This window comes from Lipotes vexillifer, unplaced genomic scaffold (genome assembly GCF_000442215.2).
Source record: "Lipotes vexillifer unplaced genomic scaffold, Lipotes_vexillifer_v1.1 scaffold691, whole genome shotgun sequence".
Taxonomy (NCBI): domain Eukaryota; kingdom Metazoa; phylum Chordata; class Mammalia; order Artiodactyla; family Lipotidae; genus Lipotes; species Lipotes vexillifer.
The window spans coordinates 2,499,468-2,514,550 of record NW_006788040.1 but is presented as its reverse complement, the minus strand read 5'-3'; the positions used below and the strand labels follow the sequence as shown (position 1 = coordinate 2,514,550).

The window sequence follows — 15,083 nt, the reverse complement described above, 5'->3', positions numbered from 1 at the left end:
CCCCCTCTTACCTCTCTGCCACTCTTTCCCTCTGCTCCAGCTCACCTGGGCTAGTCCCTGGGCCCCAGAGAGTCCCCACACTGTCTTATCTCCACACCTCCTCATACTGTTCCATCCCCGCACTCCCAGCCACCATCCCAGCCTCTACCTGTCAAAGTTGTATCCTTCAGATGCTGCTCAGATGCAGCTAATTCCAGGAAAGCTCTTATGCCCTCCTTCTCTTGGCTATAGGCTGATACCCTCCTGCCTCCTTCTTAACCCACCTTAGCCAGTAGTCACTAGTCATACAGGATGGTATGTGCCTTGAAGGCAGGCGTAGTGAGACTCTCTTCTGTTTGGCCTTTGTGGTTCTTGCACGTAGGTCCCACTCAGTAATCCTTGCTGGATCAAAGTGAATGGCATCAGACTAGCTGATATGCCATCTCTAGAAAGTCTCTCAGAGAAATGAGGGGACTGTGATTGTGATATGGCGACCGTTGATGGCAAGACACTCGGGATCCCTGCTGTATAGATGAGGCTTGTTTTGTAAATGGGAGATTCCCTTATCTTTGACATCGCCTGTTTGTTTTTCCCTTCAGTGTTAATACTCTGAAGGGTCAGGAAATAGGAAACAACCCCATTAAGTATGAGATTCTGAGGGCTCAGTCCGCAGCTGACAGCACGAGCGGAGCTGCAAGATAATGGAGGCCGATACCGGTTCCAGCCAATTCTTCTCGCCTTTGCAAAGCACCGAATGACAGGCAGATTTCTCAGCTCCAAGCAGGCCGTCGCGTTCAGATGATAAATGTGTCCCTGGACAGAAGAGCTTGTTGAGTGATATTTACCAGGGTCTCTGTGAAGGGCCCTCAGCTCCCAAGGGAGCATTTTAAGCCTTCAGCTGCTCACCCTGTCAACTGACGCCCGTGGGGTGGCAAGAGGAATAAAACCTTGCTCCTGCTCTCCAACAGGTTGGAAGCCATGGTGATTTGTTTAGGTGCTCGGAAGTTTCCTGGCTCCTTTTGTTTCCTGTATTCAATACCTTCCTTCCCCTAGTCAAACCCCAGCAAAGAGAGACTTGGAATGTGTGAGACACTTAGAGCCTTAGAGGGGGAGGGGCGGGGAGGTCAGGTCTGGCTCTACCACTTAGTGCTCCTTGGCCAAGTTCCTCAGCTTTTCCAGACCTCAGTCTCCTCAGAAATAAAGTGGAGATGAAGAGAACTGCCTCACAGGCATATTGGACAGATAGGATTAAATCTGTGTGAAAATACTTTGCATGTTGTAAAATGCTCTCCAGTATAGGCATTCATTCAGTCTTTGCGTACCTGCTGTATGCTGGGCACTGTGCTGGGTTTGAAGGGTCATGTCCGGATTGCGTGGCTGGGAAGAAAGGCAGGCTAATGCCTTTACCAGCCATCGGTGTGGTTCTGGGACGAAGGACAGCAGCTGGCTCAGAAATCATACCTCTCTGCCACCCTTGAAGACTGCCCCAGTCCTGACACTTCTCTGGGGCTCCGGCTCCTGAGATCCTCTCCCAGTGATGGGACGTTTACCTGACCTTCTGCAAGGAGCACGGCTGAGTCGGAATCTGGTGCCTGATGCCAGGTTCTGCAGAGGAACAGATAGGGCACGTGTGTGTACACACACACAGACACATGCATGGAAGTTTATTGTGAGGAATTGGCTCACACCGTTATGAGGTCTGAGAAGTCCCAGATCTGTCGTGGGCGAGCTGGACACGCAGGAGAGCCGGTGATGTAAGTTCCAATCTGTCCACATCTGAAGGGGGAGGAGACCCGTGTCCCAGCTCGAAGGCAGGTAGGTAGGCAGGGAGTGCTCTCCTACTCCCCCTTTTTGTTCTATTCAGGCCCTCAGTGGATTGAATGGGGCCCACCCACATGGGGAGGGCAGTTTGCTTTCCTCAGTCTACAGGTTCCAATGTTAATCTCTCAGAAACACCCTCACAGCCACACCTAGGATAATGTTTCACCAAATGTCTGGGCACCCCAGGGCCCAGTCAAGTTGACACATAAAATGGACATCTCACCAGGGTTGACGTTCACTTAGAGCCTTCAGATTTACTAAGCAGCTTCACACGCTGCTTCTCATTTGGCTCTGTGACGACTCAGTGAGGGGGTCATTCCCCTTCTCTGTCCTGTAATCCTGATGCCACGGGCTCACCAGCCTAGCCATTTGAAGCAGGCCATGCTCACCTTAAACCTAAATCTCAAGGCGCCGAGCCTTTTCCCTCTGGGCAGCAGGAAGTCTGTTCCTTTCCAGATCCCACTTCTCCAGCATGTGAGTGGCTTACGTGGCTGGTCTGTGCGTCTGTCCTCTGCCTCCAGTGCCCTGGCACTCTCCACTCTTCCCCTCTGCTCCTTAGGCAGCAGGAGACTTTAAACAAAGTTGTCACGTGGGTTGGGTGTCATCTGTGGGCCAGACATCACTCAGCATTTCCACAAAGTCTGCATGTAATCAGGATGCTGAAGGAAGATAGGGCTCCACATAGAGGTCTGCCCTCGCTGAGCCTCAGCCTCGGTGGACTGGGACACGGTGAGGACCAGCGGAGGCCAGCGCCCCCTCGGACACCTTCGTGACCACGTCATCACGTCTGTCTTGGCCTCACAGGGCCACAGGACACAGCTTTTATGTTTAATATGCCCTTTGTTATTTTTTTTTTTTTTTTGCTGTATGCAGGCCTCTCACTGTTGTGGCCTCTCCCGTTGCGGAGCACAGGCTCCGGACGCGCAGGCTCAGCGGCCATGGCTCACGGGCCCAGCTGCTCTGCGGCATGTGGGATCTTCCCGGACCGGGGCACGAACCTGTGTCCCCTGCATCGGCAGGCGGACTCTCAACCACTGCGCCACCTGGGAAGCCCTGCCCTTTGTTATTTTAATCATACTGATGAATCAGAGCACTTCTAGGTACTTCTATTTATTTAAAATCCATTGTGAGATGTTCTTTTATAGTCTGTCACAGGGGAAATATGAATTTATTAATTAAAAAATTATAACACCCTCATGCTGAGCTTGGAAATGGGCTCCAGTCAGCAACGTTTCTCCAGCCTACATTTCAAAGTCCCCCTCTGCCTGGCACTGCAGCCACTCGTGTGCATGTTTGTCTCCTCGTCTGGAAAAATGCCTTTGGGGGCTGTGTGTGCCCCCACCTGGCATGGTGCCTGGCACAGGTAGGTGCTTAATTACTGGTTCTGGGCTGGAATGGACTGGGGCTCCTGCCACTCAGCACACTCACCCAAGCTCTGCACTGGCGGAGCGCCAGGCTGGCAGTCAGGACACAGCAAATGGTGGTTGAGCACCCGGTCTGTGTCGGGCACACGCTGGATGCATGGAGTGCAGCCTGGGTGCCGGCCCAGCCCTTTCCTGCAGCGGGTTCACAGGGGATGCAACCAGCAGAGTGCGACACGAGTGGGCAGGGCGTAGGCTGAGGGGAGCGGGAAGGGACTCAGGAGGTGCCGCGCAGGGCCACGCTGGGTGCTGGACTGACGGGGCCTCGGAGCAGGCTTGCCGCAGTGCTCAGCGCCCTTTCTCTGCTGTTTCCCCACAGGGCCTGTGCCAGCAGTGAGACAGAGAGTGAAGCCGGAGACATCATGGACCAGCAGTTTGAGGAGATGAACAACAGGCTCAACTCGGTCACCGACCCCACTGGCTTTCTTCGGATGGTTCGCCGCAACAACCTCTTTAACAGGTATGTGTGGCCCTGCCTCCTGGACTTGTGCCAGGCAGGGCGGCCCGGCAGTGTGGATAGTGTGCTTTTGGGGGATGCTCCTTCTGGCTGCTTGGGCTTCTGGCTGGGATGTGAGTCTGCAGGAGCGAGCGTGGTACTCCCGGGCCCCCGCTCCCCGGGGCCTGGGCATCACAGCAGCCCCTCCGGCTGGGGGGAGGAAGCGGTAGCAGGCTTGATGTGACAGGTCCGCCTTGGCTGGGACGGGAGGCCCAGGGGACAGTCGGCCGCTTCTTCCTGTGACCTCGGAGCTGATTTCCCAGACACCAGGCAGAAGCCACACAGAGTGGCTTCACATTCTTCTTTGCCAGCTTTTGCCAGTAACTCATGGCCAGGCCCCTGTGTTGACCTTCCTGGCCTGAGACTGAGGGAGGCCCGGAAGAGTGGATGCCAGCATTGCTGGAGGGAGAGCCTGTCCAGACCCAGGCCCCACCTCCCTGTTACTTGACCAGATAGACCTCAGCGGCTCCGAGATGGGTCAGGGTTGAAATTGCCACCCAGCACACCCCTGCGCCTTTTCACCAGGGGTGACAGCCAAGCTGCGTCCAGATAAACAGGGGCAGGTGGTTGGGGTTGAGGGGCACCTGTCCCGCTGTCATTTGGTTGCCTGGCAACAACCTGGGAGTCACATTTGGAGAGACCTTTCCAGAAAGACATCCCAGACTCTCTGAGGTCCCTGCCTTTGAAGGGCAGCAGGTTGAGCCAGGCACCCCGGAGGGAGTGACTGTGCTCTGGGTGGAGGCGGCCTCTGCTGGGCTGCCCTGTGTGGGGGGCATTGTGTGCCCCGTCTGCTCCTATTCCAGGCCTGGTTTCCTCTCATTATTGTGCTGTCATGGTGACAAACGTGTTTACTTCCCAGGGGTGATCTGAATGGGACGGGAGCCAGGAGCTGGGGCTGTAGGAAGTGGCAACTTGGTTGAAAGGACGCCAGAACCTCAGTCTGGTTCACCCCCAGCTTCCTCTTCGGCCCTGCCCCCTTTGCAGATGTCCCTCGTGGCTTTAATTTTGTGGAGGGACAGGACCAGGCACGGGGAGGCGGGTCGGGCCTGGTTCCGCCCTCTGCTGCTGCTCCTCGGCCTCTGAGGCAGGTGATTCTCGACTCTGCCTGGTGCTGTGATCCATGGTTGTGAACTAGGGCACAAAGAGCTTGGGGCTCAGGTCTGGCCTTGCCGCGTGCCAGCTGTGGGACCCTAGGCAGGTGACTTCACCACTGTCAGCCTGTTTCCTCGTTGCTGAAGTGGGAACAAGCTTCCTACTTTTCAGGGTTCCCTTAACATGGGAATTGAGGAGTTAATGTATGAACAGCACATGACAGGCTTCCTAACGCACATGTACTCGTGCTGACTTTCTACTGTTTTAGGTGTGAAGGACAGTGCTAAACTTGGATTCTTATGATAATGTGGGTGGATAAACTTTAGAAGGGATGAAATTTGTATGTACCTGTGGAACAGGTGTTGACCACCGTGGGTTGCAGCCTCACCCGCCCTTTCTTTTCCTGTCCCACCTCACGTCCTTTGCTCGCAAGAGAGAGAGAGGCAGCGGCAGGCCGTCAGGCATCCATGGCCAGCCTGATCACAGGCGTGCCTGCAGCCAGGAGCCCCTCCTCCAGGGCCTCGGGTGCTAAGGCAAGAAAGGGGTCAAACCAGGTGTACCCGGGATCCTAGCTTATCACCCTGGATGGTAGGTGGTGTGAATTTTGGATCATGGAGTTGCTTGCTTTGGGAAAATGTTTGTTGTCTTTCTGAGCAGCTCTGGGGTAGGTCCAGTGAGCACAATACCGCGGATTAGTTCATTGGTTCATTTAAACAATGCAGTCTGTGCCCAGGGCCAGGCTGAGGACTGGGCCAGCCCTGAGGCTGGGAGTGGGCAGCAAGGCCTGCAGCAAGGGAGCCTGGGCCTCGCTGCCTGGCTGCTCTGTGCCCAGCTCCCTCATCAGGGCCTGACCTGCTCGAAGCCTCAGGCCTGCCCTCAGGAAAACAAAGGGGTTAGAAGTGGTCTCTGCACACCTTTCCAATCCTGACCTTCTAGAGACTTCTGAGGGCAGATCAGATGAGGGGAAACAGGCTGCATTCTTTCAGCTTCAGTTCAGGGAGCCGAAGGCCTAGGACAGTAGCCATGCTGTGTGCTCTCTGCTGTTTCCCGACAAGCCCAGGAAGAGGGGTCTCTGGCCTCCATCCTTCCAAGTGACCCACAGAGGCCAGGGTATCCTTGTCGGTTAGGATGGTGTGGGCCCTTGCAAACTTCCAGCCCATCCTCGAGTCTCGCAGCTGAGGGGCACGCACAGGCTGGGAGGATGGAGACCTGCCCCCGCAGCAGGTGCAAAGCTGGGTTTCAGGTCCCACCTCCCAGCTGCCCTGCCGGCCTGTGTGCTGCCCTGCCCTGCATGGGGTCCCAGGCAGGCCTTTCTTGCTGCCCCTTCGTGACCAGGAGGTGGGCTGGTTTGTCACTGGCTGGGACGGCAGAGCGCTTGTCCCTGGAGCCCACAGAGGTGAAGTGGAAGCAGCCGTGTGCGTAGCAGCACCAGCTCCCCTCTGCAGGGCCCTCCAGCCCCGTGATTCATGGGCTGCTTGGCTCTTTTGTTCCAGGCAGTTTGCTGGACTGGTTTGGCAATGAGGCTGCTGCAGCAGAGGCAAGTCAAGTGAGACCTGGCCTTAGAATTCTCTTTCTCCCCCTCTTCCTCTCTCTTTCTCTCCCCCCACTGCACAGCTAGCTTGGTCTTTGTTCTTGAGGTCTCCACAACCACTATTTTTCTTCTTGCCTGTGCACTTTGGCAGAAAACACAGTTGCATGTCGAGCCCAGGGCAGGCACTGCTAGTGAGGAAATGAGCAGTCTTCTCTCGTTTAGGCACCTGACGCTGGGGGCCCCCACTGGGCAAAGCAGCAGCCCCCAGAGAGGGCTCTAGCCCTCATCCTGCAGAATGCTTGGGAAGTTATGCTGAGGGCTGGAAGGCCAGTGCGCGCACGCGCACGCACGCGCACGCGCGTGTGTGTGTCTGAACCTGGGGGCAGTCAGCAGATCACATTTGCTGCAGAAAAGAGGAAGAGGAGCAGGACAGGCTTTCAGCTGTACCTGGATTCTGGGTCCTAGGGCTGTGCCTTGGCATTGCAGGTGCGCCCAGCCAGGATCAATTAGGACCAGAATCCCAGAGAAATGTTCTGACTTCTGTTGCTACCACTGGTGCAACATGAGTGCTAGGTCTTTACTTTTTCACTTTATGGCAGTATGTGTGATATGGTGCAGAAAGGGGGTTTCCTGTTGCCCAGACATCAGTGGCTAGAGCCAAAGCAGAGGGCAACAAAGTGTCAGGGCTCCCCATTCTAGAGAGGGGTCCAGAGCCCTCCCTCAGCTTTGCAGCTTCCAGCTAGCACCCTGGCCACACATACCCCCAAAAGAAGACCAGGTGGGTGAATCGGCAAGTGAGACTCCTTGGCCTGGTCGGGGTCCTCCAAGAGAGTCAGTGACCAAGACTAGGGGTCCTGCAGGAAGAGAAGGAGGCACCACCATCCTGTGGGACCAAGAGAGGGGCCGCCATGGTATGGTTTGGGTGCCCACGCCTAGTGTGGCACAGAGGCGTGCCTTCCCAATGGGCAAGTCACATGGGCTCAGCGACAGAGCTAGCATTAGGATCTGTGTCTGGCCATGTCCCAAGACAGTGCTCTAGCTCCCAGATCTCCACCCATCTAATGCTCCTGCCAGGTGATCACTCAGCCTTTGCTTGAACTCCTCCAGTGAGAGGGAGCTCACCACCTCCTGCGGCGGTGCATTCTGTCTTTGGACAGCACTGACTAATACAGCTCTGGGGTTCTTTATAAACGAGTGAGTGAGACTCCACAGGTTTGTGGGGGGACAGGCTTGGACCCACAAATCACCCATGGGTGCAAGGCCCTTTGGAAAGGGGGTTTCTGTGTTAGCATCAGCTGGGCAGGCCACCACACACAGGGTCCTCTTCTCTCCTTCCCTGAGCACATAATAAGCCCCTCCCCCCATGACTGCCCAGCTTGGGCCCTGAATGGAGTCAGCAGGCAAAGCCTGTGCAAGGCTGGCCTGGGCATCAGGCTTTTCCAAGGCAACCATCCCCAGGCTTGGCCATGGAGCCTCATGCACATTGCAGCAAAGAGCAGAGTGGGCAGCAGCTGTGGTTTCTGCAGGAGGGCAGTCCCAGGCCCCTTGGTGGTACATGTGTCACAGCCCTTGACCACCATTCCCAGGAGAGCCCAAGAACAAGAGAAGAGAAGCCTCGTGCAGCCCAGATTCATCCTTGGGCTTGAGAGGAGTTGACGTCACTGGAAGAGCAGGGGTCTCTGCCTGAGCCCACCTCCCGAGGAGGGACCAGAGCAGTGAACCAGGTGCTTGGTGATTAGGTAGGTGAGCAAGCAGAAAGCACCGACAGCTTATTGAATAAGTACTTAAAATGCAGCACTTGACAGCCTTCATCTCCCTGAGGAGACAACCCTTCATGTGAGGATGTTCATGGCAGAGAGTCACTGAATGCTATCAGAGTCCTTTTTTTTTTTTACTTGAATTGAGGCATCTCTGGCTGCTTGAAAATAATGGATTTGCCAATTAATCTTTCCACTGGTACCTTAAAACCCAGGTACTTGTTTAAATCTCAGGCCAGCCAGCCCCTGTTCCCTCAGAAGATGCAGCTCAGAGCCCCGGAGGGGATTTTGGAGCATCCAGGTCAGGGCTGGGGGTGGGAAGGAAGGAACCCAAGTGGTTTCACAGGCAGCAGGTGCCCATGGAACAGGAGCTCGGCTCTGTCTGCCAGGGCTGCTCCCAGCTCCTCGGCTGTGAGGCAGGAGGCCCCCCTGAGAAAGGTGGGGGGCTCTCGAGGAGTGGAGGCAGGATCCCCCCCAGGCCTGGGCAAAGCGGCCGCACTTAGAACGAGCTCAGCGCTGTGGCGGGAGGCCTCCTCTTTCTCCTGGCCCTGCGCAGCCTGACCTGGGTGCACCCCGCGTGCAGACAGCCTGGAATACAGCGCTCCGTGCAGCGTCTGCCATCCTGGGTGACAGGGCACTCCAGACGAGGGTTCAGGGCCTGAGGCTGTGGCAGCACTGGGCCTTGGGCTCCCCAGCCCCCTGCTGCCTGACTGCATTGCCAGCAGGGCCCTGCCCATGACCTGGGCCTTAGGTGAGATGCTTAACCTAGAGTCTCTGTTTACTGAGCTGTGACAGTGGAGGTTCGGGGGGTGCGGGTGAGACCTGCCTGGTGGGAGGATTCCAGTGATGGCCACGGGTCAGCCCGGCCTGGCCCATCCCAGAAGAGGCCCCCTGTCCCATCGTTCTCTCCTGTCCTCTCCCTCCAGTTACCCTAAAGATGCCAGACGTGCCCCGGTGAGTGCTCCTGGCTCAGCTCACTCTGTAGCCCTGTCAGATGGGAAGGACCCCAGTGCCTGGCAGGGAATTGAGCACAGAGGGGCGGACACGGGAAAGGTGGGAAAGGAGAAGACCCTCCAAGGCACAGGAGGGAAGCCTGCAAGGCAGGCATCCCTGCTTCGCAGCACCTGGAAGAGCAAAGCGGGCTCCTCGGTCAGCTCGCCTGTCATGCTTTCATGAAACGCCCCTTTCCTCGCTGCTCCCCTGTATTCTGCCTGGTCCCTGCCCCTCCTCAGACAAGGGAGGCCTGTTCCCAGTCCTGCCTCTGGGTGGAAGTGCTTGCGGAGCCCTGGGAAGTCCTTGCGAATCTCTGGGATGCACCAAGCTTAGGTTTGGGCTCCTCCCTCTGTGCCGAGAGACAGGCGGGATGGGCGGGATCTCTGGGCCAGGCTGGCTGCAACCGTCCCTGGGGTCTTCAGTCTGGGTGGGGCCCCTCCCTTAGTCTCACCTGACGGGGGCTGAGCCCCTGCTCCCCCATGTCCGCTGCTCTCCTCGCTCTCCGTCTTTGACTGTGAAAGCTGAGAAACCAGTGTGTGTGTTGGGGTGGGCCCCCCTGTGGGTCCCCCCCCGTGGGGGCCCCCCCCATACACTGACTCTGCACGTGACCTCACTCCCCTCCTCAGCAGACAGGGCAACCGGCTTGTGCTGAGTGCGGCAGTTCAGGCTGAGACTTCCAAGCGCACATCCCCCAGGTGTCCCACGGCCTCCCCGGACGCCCGGTAGGCGCATGCCCGCCCCAGACAGGGGCCTGGGCGTGGGGCGCGTCAGCGTGTGAGCCCGAGCGAGTCCCAGCGCACAGGGTCTTCTGCAGGCCCAGGCAGTTATAAATCCCCCTGCCTGGGGAATAGATCTCTTCATCCCTGCAGGGAGATTCATGAGCGGAAAGTGCTACCCAGACCACCTGGCTTTTGTCATCATTCCGGAGACATAAACTACCCAGATGCCTCTGCCCTGCCCGGGAGCGCTCCACATATCACCTCGTAGCTCTGCGTCCTGCTGGTGCAGAGACCAGGCGGCTCCCCCCTTGCCTGCCTGCCTCCGGTCTCCCTGGATGCGTGCTTAGTCCCTCCGTTTCCCATTACCACACAGATGGCTGAGCCGCAGAGAAAACGAATATTTCTCCAGAAGTAGATAAATAAACATCATCTGAGGAATGAGCTGGTAAAGACCACGATGTGGTGTGAGAAAACCCTCTCTGCTGAGAGCTGGACTGTCAATTAGCCCTATGGGATCCCTGGCAATAATTGGATGCCTCAAGGAAAGCGAGCCAGCGCCCCCTGCTGGAGCCGCGTGGCGAAGCAGCTGGGAGTCCCGGGAGCGCGGCCCTCCTTCCTGCTCCCGCGAAATCTGGGAGAGGCCGCCCGCTGTCAACGTCACCTTTGTGGACCCAGCAGCAGGGAGGGCAGAGATCGGAGGCAAGTGCAGGTTGCTCAGTGTGTCCTGAATGCTGGGAGGACACAATAAAACCCCTCCCTCCCCGGCAAGGTGGGAGGCCTGATCCTGCCCTGGCCAGCAGCCTCGTCCAGGCTCTTGGCCTCTCTGATCTGTAGAAGAGGAACGTCCCCACCTCCTAGGGTCCTGAGAGCGAGATGTGGGTGTGGCAGGCTTGGCAGGAGCCTGAGTAGGGGTGCAGCCCCTCCTGCGGCTCACCCTCTTGCCACAGGGAAACGTTTCCACCCTGTCATCCTCTCATCTGCGTCTAGATTGCCCAGGCAGAGAGAAGTCAGCCAGGCTGAAAGGATCCGCAGAAATCAGAGCAGTGCCATCACCGAGGCCCCACCCCGTGGCCGTGCTTCCGCAGTGTGATGGATGCACTGGGCCGTGGCGACAATGCCAGGAAGGAGGACAGCAGGGAGCGGACCATCCCACACATCCGCTCACACCTGTCAACCACTCTGGCCCGGGGTTCAGAGCCCAGGGGGCCATGGCCGCTTGGCTGTGACTATGAATCCCGACCACGGGGACGTGCATTGGCGACGCAGACTTTCCAGACAGATCGCAGCGCCGGAGGGCTGTGCTCACACGCTGCCGCCAACACGGGCAAGCTCAGGGAGGGCTCTAGGGCTGTGGCCAGCAGAGCAGTTAAAAGAGCCACCGCAGTTTTGATGGCTTCCTAGAGTGAGTAGATTTTTAATTTTTTAAAACTAGAAGAGACCTGCAAGGCATTTAGTCTACCCCTTTCGTTTTACAAGCAAGGAAAAGTGGGGAGCACAGAAGAGACATGCCTTGGCAGAGTCACACGGCGGCAGCTGTGTTGTCCGGGAACGTCCCCCCGGCTCAGAGAAGGAGCTTGACCGCTCGGCTCCTCTGAAATATGGCACATCTTTGTGCAGATCTCCGGGCAGGCACACCCCTATGAGAGCCGCTGTAGGTCACTGTGAATGTTGTAGCAAAAGCAGAAGCAACACACACAGGGAGCTTGTTGATTGCAGTCTGTCCAAGGCAGCTCTGTGGAGGTGAGGAAACCACTGCTCGCTACTGTGACCCTGGTGGGTCCTAGCCTGAGACCCACCCCATCCCCCAGCCCCCGGAAGCATACAGATGCTCAGAGAGAGTGTCCCTGGAAACTTCCACCAAGCAACACGTGCAGCGACCGGCCATGTGTTTACCAGCCCTGACCAAGGACATCGACTGGCTTCCCACCTGAACTGGCCGGGGGTGAGGGCACTGAGTCCCAGCCTGGTCCCAGCCCTGGAGACAAGCAGGAGGCCTTCCTCTGATGAGCCCTGCAAGGAATCGGCCTGGGGGAGGAGCTTCCTGTTCAGGCAGGCCTGGTGTTGAAGGGGGTGGGCCAGCCGCCCTGCCGCCTCACCTCTCTAGCCCGCAGCCCCACCCTTCATACATTTGCCCCAACACTCTGCCCCAAGCACCCCAGTGCTCCATTCCCAACACCGGTGCCTCCCTCTGCGCTGTTCCCTGGGCTTAGAACAGCCTTCCCCCTCCTTGTCCACAGGCAGTCTAATTCCAGATCGTCCCCTGTGCCCACAGCAAATGGTCCTCTCCCAGAAAGCCCTCCCTCGGCTCTGCCTGACCAGCAGCTAGTCAGGGTCTTGTGCCCCGGACCTCTAATGGCGCTCTTCCCTTCCCTACATACAGCCCAGTGCCGGGACCCATGGGTCAGCCCCTCTGTGGACCCACGTGCCTGGCACATCACGGGGTAGTGATGTGTGTGGAGTGGGTTAGCATTGTTGGGCCCCTTTAGACGCCGCTGGCACTTCATGGGTTCAATAAAAAGGCACCCCAGCCCACTCCCACCCTCCTGCCCAGGGCTTCTCACTCATTGTCCCATCAGCTGAGACTCCCAACACCCTTCAGGTTCTGGATGCTTTGCAGCCATCCTCCCCTATCTGACACTCTCTGCAGCATTTTCCCTTTTTGCAGATGCAAAAAGTGAGGCCCAGAGGGCGAGAGACTTGCCCCAGGCTGGGACCCGTGCCCACAGGTCTGTCCATCACACAGCTCCCCACCCCCTCCTGCCTTCCCTGTGCAGCTGGGTCATGCTGGTCTCCTTGTACCAGGGGAGCTCGGGATGTGGAGCTGGGTCTCTTTCTCCAGTAGGAGCTATTAAGTTTAGGGCCTTGGGGTTTGTGGAGCGCCCCATCGGTCACTGTTAGGACTTGTGGCCACACCGTTGTCTGGGAACATGGCACTCCCTGGATGTCTGTGGCCAGATTAATCAGACTCAGGTGCCTCAAGTGGGGTAACAAGCCCACAGTCCAGGAGACACATGTCTAAGGAGTGAAGTGAGGGGTGTGTGGGGCAGGGTGCTGCAGTCCTGCCACCCACCCCCGGTGCTGTTCTGGTGGCAGCCCGGGCTCCCCAGGCTGCAAGCACACACAGGCCGTGTGTAGGAGCACACGGTGCCATGACAGACACTGCGCATCACTCCAGCATATCTCTGGAGGGCAGTTTGGTGCTCTCTCCTTCAGGGGAGCAATGCTCTTTGCCGTTTATTCCAGGGAATTAAGCGAGCCTCTGAGTGTCACTGCAGGGTTATCTGTGCTTCACTGGCTCTGATGGCAAAGACATGCCGCAGCCCCAGTCACTTGTAATTACATGCTTTCTGAGTGAGGGTGATGTAGGAGCGGCCATGAGCGGGCTCGCAGGCCCTCCGAGCCCCCTCCTCTTTCTTCTCTTGCAGGAGCAGGGTAGGGGCTGAGGGTGCTCACAGCCTGGCTTGGCACAACCCTAGGATTTAGAAGTGGGACATTGCTGAGAACACCGCAAAGGGCGGGGGAAGGCCAGGGACAGAAGCCATGCCTCAAAAACGCAAGCCCATCTTGCAGATCATTTCTCTAGATGGTCATGGGTCCTGGCCTGGCCCAGGAGGGAAAGCCGCGTTCTGCTTTTCCTTAGGTAACAACCACAGAGCTGCCACTGCCAGCCGCCCAGAGTACTTACTTGGCCATGTGTCTGGTGTGAGACCTGGTCTCTGCCTTAAGGTCCTTGAGTGCATAGCAGAAACTCCAGAACTGTGCACAGTGTCTGGATCAAGGTTGAGAGACCACTGACTATCCGATAGTCATGTGGAGACCATCACCAGAGGCTGTGCTGTGGCCACGCTAGCCACGCCGAGGGGCTGGTTCAGAAAGATTCGTGGGGGCATCCTGGTCCTTGCAGTGGAGATGGGTTTGTTTCCCAGCCTGCCATCTCTTCTGCTCACCTGTGCCATTTGTCCTCTGTTGGTTCCCAGGGCCTGCGTCAGTGCCTGGCAGGTAGCCAGCGCTCAGGAAACATTTTCTCAATGCATCAGTGACTCAATGGATGTTGTTGGCCTGTGTTGGGAGTGTGAAACTTGGGGTCCTTGGGGTTGAAAATACCACCTGTACTAATAAAATTTTGCTTGGAAACTTTGGAACATAAATTAAAAAGGAAAACAAAACCCTGCAGCTGCTCCTGAGCTGACCACCCCCACATGCGGGGCCTCGGACTGTGCTGGGGCTCCGGTGGGGGCCGGAGGCTGACCTGAGCCCAGGTTGGGGCCAACAGGATCCTCGTTGGCCCCAACAAGGCCAACACCCTGGACATTAGTTGGTCTTGGGGCACCGTCTTCCGAGCAGTTTGGTGGCTGCCCCGATTCTCATGGTCCTTATGTCTGCCTGCCCAGTGGCTCCACACAAGGATGTAATTAAATCCTTTGACGAGCACTTCAGGACATTTGATTATGCAGAAAAACTCCACAGCCATGTAAGCTGCTGTGTGCAGCTGGTCCGCCCTGTGGTGTCTGCCAGTACTCACTGTGCTGTGAAGAGTACCTGAGGGGGAGGGGGCGAGGCCAGAGGGAGGGAGGCCCGCGCGTCCTGCTGGGTGGCCTCTCAGCTCCCTTCTCCAGGAACAGGAACGGAGCCTGTGCCCGACGTCACCCCTGTCCTTCTCTCCCCAGGAGCTGCCAGAGCATGACCAGCCTGGTCGGCAACGCCGCGTCGCCCATCAAGGACGGGACCTCCTCTCTTCCCAGGAGGCAGAGCTCGTTCGCCAGGCCGCCGCTCCGCGCTCTGTACGACCTGCTCGTGGCACCCATGGAAGGGGTAAGTGCCCAGCCCAGGGCTCCTTGGCGTCAGGACGCATCCCTTCCCGCTCAGCACCCCCACACCCCCAGACAAAAAACAGGCTCCTGAGACAGAAGAGGTTTTCCAGACATGGGGCTTCTCTGTCCAACTTCTCAGTCAGCGTCCAGAAGCCCAAGCGGACGTGTGTTCTGGGTTGGCTGCTGGTTAGTGGATGGGCCCTGAGCTCCAAGTGGGCAGGCAGATCCGGGTTCAGGTCCCAGCCTGGCTCCTTACTGGCCAGCCGGTCAGTTTGACCTCTGTGACCTCAGGTGCAAATGAGACGCTGCTTCTTCCCACCTTGCTCGTCAGACTGGGGGAGGCCTGGTGGCGCAGGGCTGCACGCGTCTCCCCCATCTCCTCAGCAGTCAGCGCTCCCCCGCCCACTGCTCATCTGAGGGTCTCACCTGAGCAGCTTCAAGCCCGGGGCCGCTTCCTGCTGAG

At 57.7% G+C, this 15,083-nt stretch overlaps 1 protein-coding gene across 1 annotated transcript in view; it reads left to right on the top strand.

Annotated features, from left to right (window-relative positions):
• TTC28 (tetratricopeptide repeat domain 28) overlaps window positions 1-15,083 on the top strand; it is a 173,770-nt gene that overhangs the window by 131,941 nt on the left and 26,746 nt on the right. Inside the window, 2 exon segments of the mRNA XM_007472219.1 lie at window positions 3,541-3,681; window positions 14,477-14,621. Coding sequence (XP_007472281.1) covers window positions 3,541-3,681; window positions 14,477-14,621 — 286 coding nt within the window.